The sequence below is a fragment of the Agelaius tricolor genome, unplaced genomic scaffold, assembly GCF_023055355.1.
Source record: "Agelaius tricolor isolate 1412-34295 unplaced genomic scaffold, bAgeTri1.0.p SCAF_9, whole genome shotgun sequence".
In the NCBI taxonomy this organism is placed as follows: Eukaryota; Metazoa; Chordata; class Aves; order Passeriformes; family Icteridae; genus Agelaius; species Agelaius tricolor.
In genome coordinates this window covers 29,135,132-29,153,544 of record NW_027269269.1, presented here as the reverse complement: position 1 = coordinate 29,153,544, position 18,413 = coordinate 29,135,132, and the positions used below count along the sequence as shown (strand labels likewise).

The window sequence follows — 18,413 nt, the reverse complement described above, 5'->3', positions numbered from 1 at the left end:
TTAGGGAAGGATGTGCAATTGTGAGAGGGCAGCTTGTACTTACACAGGTCATGCTAGACAACATTCTGCGAGGTCAGATCTCATGCTAGATGAAGATTTCAGGATTTGAAGCCTTCCAAAAGATTCTTCCCTGTGGTGCCTTTGTGTGTGTGGGGGGGGGATATATAGATGGAATATGTGTACATATATATATATGGAATAAATATCTACATTTGTGTATACACAGTATGTCTACACTTCTACAGAACAATTTATGTAGAGCGGCAGTACACACATCTGGGGGATACCAAACAGCAGGCTCCTAGCAGACAAATGCTGGGGAAAAACATTTCACATAGAATATCTTGCTGGAGGATATGTGTCAGGAAGATTGGGACACCTCTCTTGTGATAAACCATCTTTCAGAAAAAGAAATACAAATAGGTCAAAAGTTCTGCGTTTTGACACAACATGATACCAGAGAAGCGTGAGACATTATCAATATTTATTTAAAATCATTAAATAATCTTTCATCTTTGGTACAGTTATATTGCTACACTGTTCCTTTCTCTCCTTCAAAGAATAAATGAGCACAAAATTCTGAATGCTGCAGTCTTGGTCCCAGATCCTGGAAGAGGACAGCAGAAACATACTGGCATCACTTCATGTTCTGTGTGAACTTACTGATTTCTTTTTGTAGATGTTCAGAAGAGCAGTCATCATCACATTGATATTAACAGCTGCGTTGTTCTTACCGGTCTTGATATATTGTGTCATGAGACTAAATAACTGCAGAAGGAACAAGTAAGAATAGTTTCCCTTTTCTTGCAAATGAAGTGCCTTGCCTCTGTTCACCTTGCACTTTGTCTTTCTCTTTCTTCTTGGTATTTTTATATATCTCTTCTGGAAACCTACCCAGCTAGTAACAGCATCTTTAAAATAGCACAATTCACTCTAAATGACAAGGGGTATATTAAGCATCCTGTGACTAACTGACGGTGTGTTTTTTTTTCCCAGGCAGAAGACACACAGTACACCCAGAACTCCTGGAAAGACAGGCTTACAGCAACACCTAAGTGAGAGAGCCTCTCTGAGCCTGCACACACCAAAAGACCAACACATTCCTTACCAAAAGGAGGTAACACAAACACCCAAGGCTTCTAGTGATTATTCACATCCTCCATTAGGGGTGTCTGTCCTGTTGTGTTTTTGCTGCATGGGACAGCCACACTGGGTGGATGACACAAGGTGTGTCCCATGTGTCCCTCTAGCAATGATCAGGAAAAACTGCTTAATGTTTTGCACCGCTGCCCTGGAGGGTGCAGCAGAAAAGTTAGTCAAAGTTATTTAGGTGCAAAGGCATGGAAGAGGCACTGGAAATGTCCAGGAGGACAGTTGAGATGTCCCTTCTGGACAAGGCCAGGAAGCCCTACAGAGCTCAGGTGCTGTAAAGAGCAGCTTCACACAAAAGTTTCCCCACAAGGGTCTGCCCTGCCCTCCTCCTGGTGCAGACTCAAAGGTGCTTCGGAGGGCTGCTGGCATCCAGAGACGAAACAAGTAATTGGTCACAAAGGGGAATCTCTCCCACTGGACACTCTGCTCTGACCTCCCGTATGTTCCCTGTTTTCCGTGTAAGCTCGTGGTGCTCCTGTGCTGTAACTGGGAACCTGTTGTGGTTTGACACTGGCCAAATGGCAGGCTTATCCTCTCCTCCTACAGTTGGGCAAAGGTGAGGGAAAAAAATTAACAAAGGCCTCATGAGTCAAGATTAGGACTGGGAGAAAATGGGTTCAAGTTAAGAAGTATAAGGTAAATTTATTATTAACAGAGTCAGAGGAGGATAATAAGAAGTAATATAAGCCTTTGTAAAAGCCTACCTTTTTCCCCTCCAGCCCCTCCCTCTTTCCCACTGACAGCGCAGGGAAACAGGGTCATGGGAGTTTTGGTTTGTCATCTAAGCTCTTTTTCTGTTTGCTCAGGGAGATCTATGTCATGGGATCTCTCCCATGGGAGACGGTTCTCTGGGAATTTCTCCATCATGATTGCAATCTCACAAGCGGAAGTCCGGCCAAAAATGCTGCAATGTGAGTCCTTCCCACAGGCAGGACTGTGAAAAATGTGTATTTTATGACTGGCTTTTCGCAAATACTAAAATGAATATTATATGTGTTATGTTAGAAAGTAATGCTGTAATTTTCTTAAGTAGTGTGTTAAATATAGTTTTAGGTTATTGTCCGGTTCGGCTGTCTGTCTCTGCCCGGACACAGGTAGGGTGGTTCTTGGGCAGCCCGCTCTTCAAAGGACGAGTCTGGACTCTTCAGTTTTTCGATCTTCCGATTGTTTATTGTTTCTTATCTACAGAATTTTCTTTCTGCCCAACAGAGGTCTGACCTGCAAGGCAGCCAAGGGCACTCTGACCACCCATGAGGCCATCATGTCTTTTTATACTAAAATCTATGTATATCATATTTACCTTTATTTCCCAGTACTTTTCACCCATATTAGCAACTGCACCTTCACCATGAACCACAGAAAATGGATGACAAGAAGAAGAAACAAGGACAAGATAGGCCCTGATCCCTCCATCTTGTCTGCATAACCCCCCTGTACCAAAAACCCTAAAATCCATATTTCACCCTGTAATTATATCTTTTTTGCACCCTTCACTCCCAAGTGACTCTCATGTTCTCAAACACGTGTCACCTCCTTAGAAGGATCAAAATCAAGCCACCAGATGCTCCTGGCAACATTCCAGGATTTCCGAGCCCCCCAAGGGTTCTCTCGGTAACTGGACTTCCGGAGTGATGTGCTGAGTTCCCACAGGTTTTAACATAGTGTTAAAATAGAAACTATGCTATGTAAGATACTTTTTTTAAGAGAGTACTCACATACTCACACCAAGATAGCAGCCACAGAACACCTAAATCTTTCAGAGAAAAAGAATTTATTGCCCTCTTATCGAGTTCTTCCTGCCTCGCTCAGCCCTGAAGATGCCGTTAGGATTCAGAGGAAGAAGCTGACACTGACCAGACAGAATCCTTTGTTTGAATGGAATTTATGCATCATGTATGAGATGTATGAATATGCAACAGGCAATTGCTTTTAAGGGTTAATCCTCTGTTAATGTGTGTCTTTTTGCGGTTTTATTTTGCCCAGAAAGAGGTACCCAGACTGTTCGTAACTGTTTTTATTGTCTTGTATTGTCCTAAGTCCTAATTGTCCAAATTTTTATTACTCTAATTATATTACTATTTTTATAACCATTTTATTACTATTAAACTTTTAAAATTTTAAAAACAAGTGATTGTTTTTCACCGGACAGTCCTCCCAAAACTGCTGTGGTGTGAATCACTCACCCACAGGGTGCAGTACTCTAAGGATAGGCTGCTCTAGTTTGGCAACAAGAGCCCTCTATCTCTGGAAACAAGGGCTCTCTCTCTCCATTCAGGTTCCCACTGGACCACAGCTTCCTCTGGCATCCAACCGCTCCAGCGTGAGCACTCCTCCCATGGGCTGTGAGTGGATCTCTGCATCTCCTGTGGACTTCATGGGCTTCAGGGGGACAGTTTGTTTCACCATAGCCCTTGCCACATCCTGCAGAAGAATCTCGGCTCTGACATTTGGAGCACCTCCTCCCCATCTTTTTCCATTGACCTTAGTGCTGCCATGTTGTTTTCTCTCACATGTCCTCACTTCCTCCTCTTCTCTGACTGGAAGAAACACTGCTGCCAATAGGCACCCTTGCCAATAAGTTCCACCAATTCAAAGATTCCTACACGATCCTGCAGTGCCGAGAGGTCAATTTCATCTAGGTTCCATGTCAGGGAGTCACTCACCATGTTTTCACCGCTGGCCATGCAGCCCCGCCACCATCATGCAGCCAGTGGCGGTTGCCATGGCACTGGCGCTATTTAACGCCTTTCCTCATGTGGGGTGCTGGGAAAGGGAAGCTGCCATTGCCACCCCGCCCTTCTGCCCACAGTGGCTGGCTAGGGGTGGCCAGGCAGGCAAGGCTCGCTGCAGGCCAGACTGAGATGGAGACAGCTGTGGCTGTCTCGTGTTTGTCCCTTTCCCCACAGATATTTCCATTTCCCATGGCCCTCCTCTTAACAAAATAGCACAGAGACCTCTGTACAACTATGCCTTTAATTCCTTCTCTGCCTCTCTCCCATGATGCCACCATCTCCCCCCCCCCAGCCCCCCCCCACCCCGCAACTGGGCTTTGTTCTGCTAACACAGCTTTCGCTCCTAATTATTGTACATGTTCCATGCTGTTTCTAACAACTTACTCAGATCCCTAGGAATAACATATCCAATCATCACATAGCTTCACAACTTTCTCTGGGTCTTCCCTACAAGTTTGTGCCACAGGACTAAACCCTTCATGAATTTCCAAACCCAAAATCCTTTTGTCTACCCCTCCATCATTTATCATTCCATTAACTTAATAATTCATGCCTCTTCTGCCTGCAGCTGGAGGAAAGTCCCCAGCTGCAACCTTATCTATTCACTCAGCCCCTCTTGTCCCCTTGTGGCCTGTCATGGGTCCTCATGGCCCCTCTCTTCCACAACCATACTTTATACAGTAGCAGCCGTATAAAAAACACATTGTATTGGAAACAGCATTTCCCAATACTACAAGCCTAGGCTTTTTTCTTGCTTTTTCTCTAAAGCTAAAATCACTTAAGGACCCCTTAATAACAGGTAACACTCTGTGTGTGAGTGTGTGCACATGTAAAACAAATCTACGTACAACACCTTAACAATTATGCATTCCTCAACTCCTACCACCTGCTGCAGCAGGAATTGTACTACCTGTGTGCCCCCCTACCACCCTTGTCTGCCCTGTTATGGACTAAAACTTTCACTACCATGGTCACTTTCTTCTTCTTCCAATTCCACACCCACTCCATGCCTTTGTCTCCCCTTTGTGCTCCTCTTCCTCAATCCAGTCTCCCTTTATACATGGATAAATTGACACTGAAATGGACTCCAGAAATTTTTTGTGCTTTTATCCCCACCCACATGGCTAACTCTCCTTACTGAGAAATCTTGTGCAGTTTGCACTGGAGAAATTGGCAGGACCTCAAACTTTAAACAATTTACCCTTTCCTTGTTTTATAGAAGTAAGCATGAGAGAGAGAAATGTGGTTTGATTATGATCATGTGGTCGAATCACCAGCAAAATGACAGCTGGTGGCAGATCCTCTGAACCAGGTTAGACCTTCTATTAGACCCATATGAGCATTTGCAACTTGAAGATTCACTGCCTGAGCATGATGATTAAGGGGGATGTGTTAATTGGTGTGAGCAGAGCCAGAAGGGAGTTCAATCAGCAGTGCAGATGTTCTGATATACTGACTTCCAGAAGACAGTACATCCTGTAAAACCTACTGTGTTTGGTTTTACTGGAATCTATGTCACTGACTCCATTCACCCGTATATTTTCCTTTTCACTGTTAAATAATGACAACTTGGATCAGCTGTACAGGTTTCGCTGGCTATTGGTTCAAAGGGCTCTGCTTATAAGAGGTCAGTAGTCCAGAAGTCAAGGGAAGAATGAAGAAATATATTAATAGTGGAATGTGTCCACCTAGAAGGCAGAGGAAAGAATGAAGAATAAATCTCATTCGTGACGGAAGGAATTTTAAATTGCGTCTTCCACCAGCATACAGGGTGTATTACAGCTAAATAAATAACAAAAAATGAACAAAGACCTCTTTGAATTTTTGGACAAGAGCTCTGTACTTACTGTCTTTCTCACTAACATCAAAGGATTTATAATACCAGAGAGTCCATGTCACCTTGGCTACCACCATCTCCAGGTACAGGTTCTTTGTACGTAACATACAAAGAACCTTGTAAAGCTTGGTAAAGATTGCTGAGCTGAGTCAGGTTCCTGTAAAAAGAAACAGTTGACATTAGAACACAGAATAAGGCAGAAGGGGATTTTTGTGCCTTGTTCTTCTCTAAACATAAAAAGAATTTGAATCTTCCACTATTGCTGGTTTGTCTGGAGTATTTTTCATTTCCCTCTGTCTGCCCTGAGGTTACCTCTGGTCTTTGCCTATGATTTCAGGATCATCCTTTCTTTGCTCAGCTCTAATTTTTTCCCTCTCTTCCAAAGGAGCAGCCCCCTTGTTTTCCAGACCCTTTCATCATTTTTTTCTTTCTTCTCTATGTTTCTCCAGCCCACTGAACAAGTAATAACATATGCCTAAACGCAGACATTTTCCACCTCAATAGATGTGAGTTACTATAATATATCACTCAAATTCCCCCAAAGTCCCCTTTATTTTCATGAAATAAGAGCGGGAAGATATCACTGGGATTTCCCTCCTTTTGTTGCTTTGATGGCACAGGGCACTTCTGGACAAATTTATTTTAAGCTGTGCAATGCGCAGTTAACTGGACTTCCCTCTAAAATCCCCTCAGCTATAGTGAAGGCACGTGAGCACAGGAAACTTGCTAATGCATTTTTCTCATTAAAACAAAAAGAGTGTGAAGCATGTAGATACATCAGTCTCAAACAACTGGTTTAGTTGCTGGCCTGTTTTAGAGGGACCAAAAAGGGCAAGGCTGGCGGAATGAAATGTAAGTGATTTATGACATAGTGATTTATCCTTGGAGGTAGAAAGAAAGGTAGAAATAAAGGTAGTGGTAAAGTTGAAATTTTGTTGAAAAGCCAAGGGGCTTTGGTTAGTTAGCTGGCAGAGGGAAAAGTTGCACTAAATCCAGCACAGTGGTGGGGAAGGTGTCTCCAAGTGCAGCTCTACCCATCTGGAAGAGACACTGCCCTGATCTCCAGACCCCAGCCAAAAGTTGGGCCAAATCTGTTGGGGACAGCAGAAGCTTTCTGTTTCTACAGATCAAAAGGCACTCATTTGTGCACCAAGGTACTGAGAACAGCAGGACAGGTGAGGTTAACACATGGTGAGCCCCAGGGTGACCCAGGAAAGCTGCAAACATCACCTTCTTCCTTAAGACAGTTTAGTAGCATTGCTCCAAATATTCACACAGATCTGTGTCTTAAATAAGAATGAGTTTCTAGGTTTATGTAGGCATCTTTGTCCATTAATTTTGGTAAGAGGTTGAAATTGTGGTGTTTGATTTTTCCTGTGAGCAATGATGGCTTAAGATAGAGTCTGGCAAGATAAATATTGCAAGTGGTGTGAACAGTGTATGAACGTGTGCATGTGTATGAAAGCATCTGAAGAAAGAGCAGGCACTGAATGTGCTGTATTGATCACTAAGAATGCTGTTTCTAATTAATCAGATTGCGAAATGAGTTGTTTCTGCCAAGCCTGTAACAACGCCTGATAAGTTATTCCTGTTGTGTTTTTTCAGCGGAAGATCCTAATCTAACAACACAAAAATAGCACAGACATTGTCCAGTATCACTCCCGCTGCCCCTTTTCCTCCCCACCCAACAGGAAGGTAGCAGCCAAAGCAAAAGACCACTCCCAATTACATATGCGATATAGCCTAAAACAGTTTGTTACTGGGCTGTTATGAATACCCTTGAGGGAAAGGTTAGCGCCGGATGGGACACCAGCTCAGCTCTGGAACAAGGTCCGCGACGCGGTCTGGGAGCTTCCGCCTCCACGGGATTTATGTCATCTTTCTCCGTGTTTCCACGTACTTGGCTGTGAGCAACAATCCCTGTCGCCGCCTTCCCGGGACGCATTCCCACGTCTGAAGAGGGTTTCGGGCGGAGATGAGCAGTGAGTGCCGGGCGCGCGTCAGCCTGACAGTGGCGCCGGGAGTGGGACCCCGCCGTGGGGACGCAAGGCTGGAAGCACTGCCCGCGGCTCGCGTCTTCTTCCGCCGTCCTCCCTTCTTATCCGGGAGGGGCCTCCAGCTGTCGGACTCCGTCGGCAGCTGCCTTCGGAAACCTCTGTGACGCCAGCAGGGGGAAAGTTTCTTTGAAGTTAAGGGAGATTCCCAGACAGTGGTGGGGGGCGTTTTGTCCAGGGAGCGGCACAGCCCGTGGCTCAGGAGCCCTCCGAGGTGCTGTTTTGGGAGACGCAGTAAAGGATTTGCGCTTTACTTGCCGCAATCTTTAACCCTTTTTTTTTTCTTTTTTTTTTTCTTTTTCTTTTCTTTTCTTCTTCTTTTTCCGTTCGTTTTGGTTTTTGTTTCCTCACTCTCTGCAGCACCCGTGACTGGAGTTGTGACCTAAAGGGACTTCTTTCTTTCTGTGCCCGGTATAGCTACACGGTATAGACTCGTTCCTCGTGTGAATTCTTGTTGCTACCCCGGGTGTGTGCAATGATGCATTAAGGGCTTTAATGGGTACTAAAGCAGCGAAGCAAAGGATTGTTATTGAAAACTCTGCTTGCCTGCAGGCGTGGTACATCTTCCCCTGCTTTATAAACAGCTCTGTGACTCGATAGTTTCTGCTTGCTGTGCTGGCCCTTGATTTCTGCATGCTTGTGGGAATATCTGAATTTCTTATAGCCGTGCTCGAATATCTGATTACACAAACTTTTTTCATTGGGCTCGTTGCTGATACGTTCTTGTTTCCTGATTTTACACATAAGATCTTGATCTCTATTTGTTCTTGGTAACTGGAGAGTTATATCAGGAGTTGTTTTAGCACAGTGTGTTTAAAATTTAAATGCAGGCTACTGGTTGTGGGTGTACACAGTGTGTACACAAGTTCTTGGGAATTTGTTTTTAAATCCTTTTTTCTTCGTCTTATTTATTGATTTATTTACCAGCCCTTCTATTTTAACCTGTATAATATAGAAAATACTTTTCAGTTGACTATTTCTTTTATTTTTTGAATGTTGTGAAAATCTTTAAAAGGTTGGGCTTTGCTTAAATTCTTGACACAAGATGGTCCCAGGATGCTTCAGCTACTTTTGCAGGCATTGGCAAAAAAAACCTCAGGAGTGGGTAGAGTGTGTTACAGAAGTATTTTTTGCAAAATTATGTTTCCTCTTGAATATAACACCAACTTCAGTTCCAGGCAGGTCTACAATTCAGTTGTAGGAAACAGGGCAATAAAACTTGTCAAGTCTTGCTGTCTGACTGTGAAACTATATTCTTTTTCACATGAAAAATTTACTGTTAATTCTTGCACCCTGAATGTACAATATCACCAGAAGATGATCTGTCATCTCTATTTGGTTTTCTTTAGGTGAAGCAGATTTTCTCTTCCAAAATGACTTTACAAGCTCTGGTTTTTTGTTTGGCATATTCTGGGCTTGGAAAGGCAAATGGTAAGTTGAATTTCCTGAAATCTCCTTGAAATTGTTTGGGGAACTGGTTTCAGGTTTCTGAGGCTTCAGCAGAGTAAGAGACAAAAATAGGTGAAATACAGATTGCTGGTGCTGCTTGACTTATATTGCTGAGACAGAGACATGGAGCTGGTAGTTGTGACACAAATCCTCCTAGAGCGGCATTTAGAGATGGGAAGGACAAGAAACATCCCATATCTACAGTGACACTGGACACCATTGTTAACCTGAGTTGACAGCTTCCAAAAGTGGGGCATCCGAAAAGGACTTCCTTCCCTCCATCTGAAATGCACTGTGAACTCTGAAACTACAGTTCAGAAAGCCTTTTAAAGGCATTTTGCTGTTTACTTCTCTGATAATGGCTTGTTGCATACTTCTCTTATGCATTCAATCTTCCTCTAGCTCTTAGGAAACAAAAATTGAGTATTTGCTGAGAATAGGAAGTCATGAGCTGATTTAGTAGAACTTAAGAGGGAAGCCTGCAGATATGGGTACAGAAATAGGTCCGTCTTTTTGTCTTTTAAGTAGCTTAGAAGAAAGCTAAAGCCTCAGCCAATGTAAATCAACATAACTTCATTGATTCCTAGGAGTATGCAGGAGATGGACTGTTTTGTAGGGGAAAGCCTACAAAAACAGAAACAATATGTAACTGAAGGAGTTGTGTCTGTGGGTAATCCAGGCCTTAGAATCAACATTAGGCTTCTGAATGTGTGATATCTGCCCATTTCATTAACTGTTTACTGTCATTGCAGTGGTTCCGCAGGCTGGACACACAACAGTGAGGATGGGTGACAGTGTGACTCTGAGTTGTGCCCTGACAAAACCCATGGATGTTCTGCAAGTGACATGGCAAAAGGACTCAGAAGAATTACATGATAATATAGCTACATACAGTGAAACGAACGGATTAAGGATTCAGAAGCCCTATGAAGACAGAATGAATTTCACAAGTTTGGAACTCAACAAGACAAGCATAACTTTTTGGGACACCAGAATGGATGATTCAGGATGTTACAAGTGCCTCTTCAATGTTTTCCCTTCTGGTCCTCTCTCAGGAAATACCTGCCTGAGTGTTTTTGGTGAGGTTCTCTGCAGGGATATGTCTCTAGTGAAATAAGAGGTGTTTTCTCACTCACAGTATTTCCTTGAGCAGATTCAACAATTGCAGTGATGGGAGCATCCCCTGGTGGAACATGATGTAGAAACAGAGCACTACTGCTGTGAGCAAAATTCTGTGGGTCATATTCAAGATTATTGTGGTCATTTTGGCTCTTGTTTGTTACTCCTTGAGTAGCAGCTGAAAAGCAAGGAGTGGAATCTTTCTAAGTCCTTGATCAGTCCCATCTGGAACTTAGGCAAACCAGCATTGCCCATTGGAGTTTGCTTTTGGTGCAAGGTACAACCCCAGTAATAAAGCCTCTTATTTGGCCTTATTATCACGCAGAGCAATATAGCCCGGGGGCCCAGTCACCAGAGAGACGGGGTACCCAAAGGCTAAGCTAGCTCAGGCCGAATCGCCGCGGGTCCAACTCCATAGCTAGCTTCAGCTGTCATAGTAGCTGTCAGCTCTTATAGTGATTGCAAACTCTTAGGATTTCAGCTCTTGCTTGCTAGCTAAGTTTGCCCTTGGCTTGAGGCTGCAGCAGACGGCAGAGAGAGGAGAAGGAGAGGCGCTGGCTGGTTCCACAGAGATGGCTTTACTGGGGAAGTCTGCGAAGGGTCCCAGCGACAGCTCTTCTTCTCTCGAATGGGGTACAGTATGCCCTTTTTATAGAGTTGGATAGAATCCAAACTTAACCAATGGTAAGGGTTTAGGGGTATCCATAATTGACCAATAGTAAGGGTTAAATTAACAAAGCCTTATAAGGTTACAGATTTAGGTTATGGGGCGGAGGTCAGGGAAACAGGAATTTTCTTTTGCTGTTTCAGCATTCCTATTGTTCATATTCTCCATGGTGCTTTTCCCAAACTTATGGGGTTTACTACACCCCAGTGCTGTCAGCTGCTCTCCCAAACCCTACCATTGATAGGGAATTAGCAGATAGGACCCATAAATTATTTTACTTAACAGATTATTTTAATATTTGGATTTCAGATTGAGTGAAATCTTTGGGGTATACTACTTCAGTATGGGGGAAGGAGTATTGAGTCATGGAGGGGATCATACCTGAGAAACTCTTCTTGGATTCCTTGCCATTGGGCTCAGTATGAATCCAGTAAGCTTTGCTCTAATATGTAATGGTTAGGCTGCTACTACTGCTTACAACCAGGTGCTCACTGTGGTGGTGACTTGTCTCATTTGTTGGTGTTGGAAGGTCTCAATGCATCTGTCCATCACAACATTTCTGAAGATTATCTGATAGTCATCTGTAATGCTAATGGCCTCCCAGAGCCCACCATCACCTGGAACAACCTGTTCAACTCAACTCCTACACAGAAGACAGTCAAGCACAAAAATGGGATTGTGTCCATCACCAGTACACTGGAAATCTACAATATTCAGAGCATCAGTGCACAGGATTTGATCTGCAAAGTAAGCAACACAAATGAAACATTTGAAATGCCTGTGAAAATAAAAGGAGGTAGGTGAGAAGTACAGGCAACTTGTTAGCATTCTCTTGGCTTCCATGTTTTGCAGTAGCATATTTGGATAGGAATCTTCTGGGAAGAGGAGGGAATGAGATGTTTATATGTCAGGAAATCCTATTTGTGTCCAGTGTTGTCTTTGAGGTAGTAACATATTGGAGTCCTATCCAAAAAAGGAAAAATGCCAGACTAATCAGCTAGGGAGATATGGGGTTTAGAGGCACCATGCATTGTACAGCAAGTTGAACTTAGGTTTCCACGTTGAACTTAGGTTTCCACGTAGGCCTTCATAATTTTTTTAACAGCTTAAAAATAAATATAAATATATGTCAGCTGATATCCATAAGTAGAATGAGGAGTAGAAACTCTATGGGTTGTTGATGAAGTCAGAAATTTTGAAATTCATAACAAACTGTCTCTGAATCAAATGTTCCAGTTCAATTTACTGCATGTTTTGTTGTATATAATCTGTACACCATGTTTTGGTTTCTCTGATTTTTTGCCAAGGCGCACGTCCACTGCAGTAATGGTCAGAGAGGAACAGTACTTTCAGGCATACAGGGAGGGAGTCAGTTGAAGATACTTGTGTTTGGTTTATACAGAAATCTTAGATATATTAATGTAACATCTGAATATCTTATAGTGTTAATTTATTTCTTCTTCCAACATTCTGTTCTGCTGGAAAGACTTTGACCCTCTTTCTGCAGATAAGAAATAGAAACATTAAAAGCTGAAGAACCATTTTTACTTCATACAGGAGCATTGACTTGAGTGATTTAAAATTCACATGTCTCTATATACAGAGCCTTAAATTGAAGACCACTTGTAAATTAGCAAGACAGGAAAAGCAGCTTGTAGCTGTGGGTTGATTCTGAAATTACACACTCAAGAAGTAATTGTTACAGGAATAGTAGTAAAGAGCAGGATCTGATTTTTAATATCTGCTCTCTAAACAGTCAAAAGTAATTTAGTTCTTAATTCTGAATTACATTACAATTCTGAAAAAATATACTAATCTTTTTGTCCTGTCTCCAGTATTCTTTTGTTTTGGTCTTTTAAAAAGCAAATGCATATCTCAGAAAGCAGAAAACTAAGACTGTTGTTATTTCTTGTTAAGTGGATAAAAAATCAGCTAAGAGCTTGTTGTTTTAACAATCTTATATTTTAGAGGACAAGAAGTTCAAAGGAATAGTTCAACATAAATTCTTTAAAATACATGATTGTTTTGGCTCAAGTCAAGTAAATTTCAAGTCATACCATTTTCCAGCTAATGTCAGTGAACATTGAGATGAGCCTTTTGATTAATAGTAGTCAAATGAAGTGGTAATGTCTAACCAGGGAGGAACACTTACACTCAGCTGTTGGGTAGAGCTATTTGCAGGCAGCAAAACATAGCCGGTCTTATTTTCTTAAAATTAATGTTGCGTTTTCAGCAGTGTTTAAAAGTTTAAAAGTGTTTAAAAGTAAAAAGTGTTTTAAAGTAAAAATAATAAAATTCTGGGTGAACAAAAAAATCCTTCTGAAAGAGTTAAGACTTGTATGAAGTTCTGCTCGTGTGTGTATGCTAACCACTGTATCAGGTATAGGAATGGCAGTATTCTTTGCCATGAGCACATCTTTTCTTCAAATTTTCTGTGGAAAAGTAGCTTCGTGGCTCGCTGAGATGAGATTAATTTGCTCTGGATGTTTTGTTGTTTTGTTTTCACAGAAGAGGGATCGTCATTGCTTTGGCTGGTGATTATTGTGGTGCTTTTAGTAGTCATGATAGTTCTGATTCTGTTCTGGAGGAAGATCCTATGCAGGAGGAGTTGAAGTGGTTTCCACCAATGTGTGGAAACTTGTGGTTTTCCTAGAGCCCATAATAAGGTCTGATCATCTGCAGAGAAGAACAAGACTTTGTTGGGATCGGTTCGGCTGTCCGGTTCGGCTGTCTGTCTCTGCCCGGACACTGGTAGGGTGGTTCTTGGGCGGCCCGCTCTTCAAAGGATGAGTCTGGACTCTTCAGTTTTTCGATCTTCTGATTGTTTATTGTTTCTTATCTACAGAATTTTCTTTCTGCCCAACAGAGGTCTGACCTGCAAGGCAGCCAAGGGCACTCAGACCACCCACGTGGCGGTCATGTCTTTTTAAACTAAAATCTATGTATATAATATTTACCTTTAATTCCCAGTACTTTTCACCCATATTAGCAACTGCACCTTCACCATGAACCAATCCCCAAGTGCCAACATCACCACAGAAAATGGATGACAAGAAGAAGAAAGAAGAAGGACGAGATATGCCCTGATCCCTCCATCTTGTCTGCATAACCCCCTTGTACCAAAAACCCTAAAATCTATATTTCACCCTATAAATGTGTTTTTTTTGCACCACTCACTCCCAATGACTCTCATGTTCTCAAACAGGTGTCACTTCCTTTTTGTCCTGTCTCCAGTATTCTTTTGTTTTGGTCTTTTAAAAAGCAAATGCATATCTCAGAAAGCAGAAAACTAAGACTGTTGTTATTTCTTGTTAAGTGGATAAAAAATCAGCTAAGAGCTTGTTGTTTTAACAATCTTATATTTTAGAGGACAAGAAGTTCAAAGGAATAGTTCAACATAAATTCTTTAAAATACATGATTGTTTTGGCTCAAGTCAAGTAAATTTCAAGTCATACCATTTTCCAGCTAATGTCAGTGAACATTGAGATGAGCCTTTTGATTAATAGTAGTCAAATGAAGTGGTAATGTCTAACCAGGGAGGAACACTTACACTCAGCTGTTGGGTAGAGCTATTTGCAGGCAGCAAAACATAGCCGGTCTTTCGATCTTTCGATCCTTTGAAGGATCGAAATCAAGCCACCAGACACTCCTGACAACATTCCAGGATTTCCGAGCCCCCCAAGGGTTCTCTTGGTAACAATGGACATCCGGAGTGATGTGCTGAGTTCCCACAGGATACCATTTGGGGGTTTGAGAGTGTCATACTGGACAACTTAGTAATAATAAATAAAAATAGTAAACTTAGTAATAATAAATAATAATAGTAATATGTTGACAGTTTTCAGGGTTGCCTCAGTTGCATGTAAATTTAATAGCTGTTTTCCCACTGCCAAAGGACAATCCAAGACTGAGAATTGTGAGGGAAGGATCCAAGCAGAGCATGCTGCACTTTCTTTGCTTGAAAGTAGCAATTTCAGCAGAAGTAATTCACTCATTTCAAATTTTCCTGGAAGCCTACAAAGTGCAGTATGCTCAGATAATTTTTTGGCAGATCAAGTGAACATTGGTGAGGAACCCACTCATACAGAGTGATGTCCCTTCAGGGGAATCATTTTCTACTGGTTATGGCACCATCTTTGTATTTTTTAAGATAAATGGTAATATGATTAAGAAGTGTGCTCAAATTTGGCTTGAGTGTGCTTTCTAATGATGAGATAAGAAGTTGCAGTATAAAGTCAGTGTAATGTCTCTGAGTGTGTAATAACCTGGTGATGGATATATTCAATTCTCTAGTCTTAATTTATAGTAACATAATGAACAGAAAAAGACTGGAGGGCAGGGGGTGATGAGGGGGGACACCATAAGCTTCAGAAATCACAGAAATTTGACGGTAGTTGGTGGTTTCACTGTTGTTGAACTAAATCCACATTCCATGTCTGGCTTTAATATATTTAGAAACACCAGCACATATTTACTCAGTTCCTGGCTAAATACTTGCTTCAGGGCTATAATAGAATATAAAGAAATGTTTCAAGGAGTATCACACCTATCTATGGTGAATTTAGACCTACTATTAAGGTCTAAATTCATAGACCTACTATGAATTTAGCATCTACTATTAAGAGGGTTTGACCTAATGAATCTGCTATTACCAGAGACACAAAAGTCTCCACTGAGAAGAAAGAGAAATGAACACTTACTGCACCCCAGATAGAATGTCTTAATTGTAAAATGTATGTGAGGCTTTCATTGATCCTATAAACAACTCAGAAGATAAAATTTCTGGTTGAATTTTCAGACCAACCTGGAATTTAAAGTGCAAGGAGTTTGTTCTTAAATCCTGATTTTTAAAGGATCAGAAGAAAAATGTGAAATGCTTAGAATAAAAATGTATCTTTACTCTAGAACAACCATTCCAAACACAAATGAGCTTGTACGAAGAATACCATGAAGGAGAGACCTTGAGATGGAGGTGATCTGGTAGAGCTTTGGGATCACTCCCTGGAGCAGATCTGAGACTGACCAGGAAAAGAGAGTGCCAAAAAGCACAGGTGCTGCTTTGCAGTGTTTTGAAGCCCCTTGGCTTCTTGCATGGCAGATGAGAAACACGCTGACATGCTGCATCTGTGCTGGGGCCTGAAGCTGGACCAGTGCCACTCAGTGAAAGGCTGCTTGATAGGACCAGGTTGTTCATGTTTGGAGTAGGCTGAGGATCTTAACACGTCCTAGCATGATTCTGGCCCATGGATATTAGTAGTTCCCTGGGCAATGCCATCGAATGGGTTCAGTGATAATTTGTAACAGGGTCATCCCCAGCAGGCAGCAGGTTTCTTACACCTTACACCACCCTAGGTATTGGGCTTGGAGCCCAAGCCATTTTGTGCATCCTTCTTCCCTGACATGGCTCATGTAAGACATTATTTATTGCTGCGGAGACGCCGCTGTCAGAGCAACAGAGCCTACAGTATCCCTTATATGGGAAATTGAACAGATCCCCCTCCCCTGCCTTTTAAGGAAAGCATAAGACACAGAAAAGCATTAGTTTCAACTGAAAGCATTGTGCTTCTTTTTCCTTAGCTAGAGGCTCAAAGCTTTAAGTCCCTCTGTGTCTCCAAGTGAAATGGCATCTCATGCCCTGCTGTCTGGGAAGACATCAAGATTCCTGGCACCACACGCATGCCAACTGTCACAAGGTCAAGACTTAATGTAAATCCCTATTCGCTGGAGCAGAGGACATAAATTAGATGAGCACTGTTTAGTAGTGGGTGTTTGTTGGATTAAAGTTTATCAAGAAAAGCAGGATTTGAATGACATCAGTTATTTGTATTCCTTCCCATTTTTCATGGGTTTTGTTTAACTGTGATGCCAGGATGTGATTTCTGCAGTGAGGTTGTAAGTCATTAAGTCTCTGCTCGTTTAATGTAGTCCAGTTTTTATTAGGCATAGTCTGTATCTTTTCAGTTGCTCTTTGGCCTTTAGTTTCAAAAATGTATTGCACTGACCTGGATCAGTTTTGAATAAAGGCAGCTGTTGTGTTGTGTCTGTATAAGTTGGACTGTTCTGTTCCCCCCTATCATGCTATGGTTCTGCCCTGGTTCTCCCTTCCCTCCTTATGCTGCCAGTTATCCCAACTCCTCCCCAGTTGCCTTGGAGATTAATGTACCCTTTCTCAAATCCCTCCCCGGTGCCCTGTCCGTCACTCAGCGCTCCCACCCTTCTCTCTAGAACTCTAGAAACTTCCAGCTAGAGCATCGAGTGATTGGCTCAGGGGCCAGGGCCCCACCCTCAAGTTATCCCCATTGGGGTTTTCCCTAAGTCAATCTTTTGTATCCCACTCCCCTCTGAAACCCTATTCGTCCAAGGACTGACTCCTCCCCTGTGTCCCTCCCTCCTTATAAGCTTGTGCAACCCCCTCTCTCATGCTCTTCGGTTGTTGGTTTCCCCTGGGACCCAATAAACCTCGATTCACCACAGCTGGAGAGCGCTCTATTCTTATTTCTGCTGACTGTAGCCGTAAGCCAAGCCACGTCCTACCACAAGGTCACGCTGCTGTCATAGCACAGAGCATTTGCCTTAGGTGCTGTCCAGAACCACAGAGATTGGGATAGTGCCTTCGTACTGCTAGCGGTGCTGGAAAGCTATCCGGAATGTCCGAGAAGGACAATCTTTCTCCAGCTGGACCGCTTCAGGCAGCATTACTTTCTCCAGAGTAATTTTTACCAACTGATGATATTCGTTCCTATGTGACCATCTAAGTGAAATGTGTAGTCGGTCTTCTTAATTTACACCTGTTTCCCTGAAGGCATTATTAATTAGTTTGCTGTAAAACTTCAGTGGTGGTGCAGTTTGATCACTCTGTCACCATCTGATTTTTTTTTCCCCTCTTCCAGGAGGCTCTTTTCTCCTGTGGCTAAGGGTTACTAACAGTTTATCTTGTACAGGATTCTGTCACCATCTGATTTTTTTTTCCCCTCTTCCAGGAGGCTCTTTTCTCCTGTGGCTAAGGGTTACTAACAGTTTATCTTGTACAGGATTCCACTTTCACTTTCCTGGCCATCCTTAGAATACTAAGAATATCTGTGGAGTTTCAGGAATATTTAACACTGTACTTAGAGTGTGTTACTACTCCACAAGTACTATGATGAGGAAATCCCCTAAACTTCTTAGCTTTAGATCCTAGGCTGGTTTTGTGGTGACTTGTTTTTTCCTTGAGTATCTGTAAAATATGTTTATGCTTTTTAAAGCATTGGTTGTAGTTAGTTCACCTAAATAATATCTTGCAGAAACCCCTTTTCTGGTTTTACCCTCTGCTGTCCTCAGACTGGGTGGAATGAGGAGCAGCGCCTACACGTGTACTTTTGGAAGTGCTGTTTGTAACACCATAAGAGAGAGCTAACAATAG

At 42.3% G+C, this 18,413-nt stretch overlaps 1 protein-coding gene and 2 long non-coding RNA genes across 10 annotated transcripts in view; 2 read left to right on the top strand and 1 right to left on the bottom strand.

Moving 5' to 3' along the window:
* The window catches only part of LOC139592969 (uncharacterized), a 35,372-nt gene extending 32,132 nt beyond the window's left edge, over window positions 1-3,240 (top strand). Inside the window, exons 2-3 of the long non-coding RNA XR_011680154.1 lie at window positions 997-1,117; window positions 1,959-3,240. This is a non-coding gene — a long non-coding RNA (uncharacterized lncRNA). The remainder of the gene's footprint in view (window positions 1-996; window positions 1,118-1,958) is intronic.
* Window positions 3,241-5,608: 2,368 nt separating this feature from the next.
* On the bottom strand, window positions 5,609-7,624 carry LOC139592966 (uncharacterized). The gene is made up of 2 exons (XR_011680152.1): window positions 7,499-7,624; window positions 5,609-5,878 (listed from the first exon to the last, which is right to left on the bottom strand). It is a non-coding gene; the product is annotated as an uncharacterized lncRNA (long non-coding RNA).
* LOC139592965 (OX-2 membrane glycoprotein-like) lies at window positions 7,395-17,060 on the top strand. Of its 8 annotated transcripts, none has more exons than XM_071433433.1 (7): window positions 7,497-7,703; window positions 8,136-8,199; window positions 9,125-9,206; window positions 9,977-10,308; window positions 10,844-10,976; window positions 11,540-11,806; window positions 13,519-17,060. In XM_071433433.1, exons 3-7 carry the CDS (start codon window positions 9,149-9,151, stop codon window positions 13,620-13,622), a joined length of 894 nt encoding a protein of 297 aa, XP_071289534.1. In that variant the 5' UTR covers window positions 7,497-7,703; window positions 8,136-8,199; window positions 9,125-9,148; the 3' UTR covers window positions 13,623-17,060. The 8 variants fall into 8 exon arrangements, with proteins under 8 accessions (XP_071289531.1, XP_071289534.1, XP_071289535.1 ...); XM_071433428.1 differs by lacking the exon at window positions 7,497-7,703 and adding an exon at window positions 7,740-7,909; XM_071433431.1 differs by lacking the exon at window positions 7,497-7,703 and adding an exon at window positions 7,740-7,909 and having other exon boundaries at window positions 8,136-8,241.
* Window positions 17,061-18,413: the final 1,353 nt, after the last annotated feature.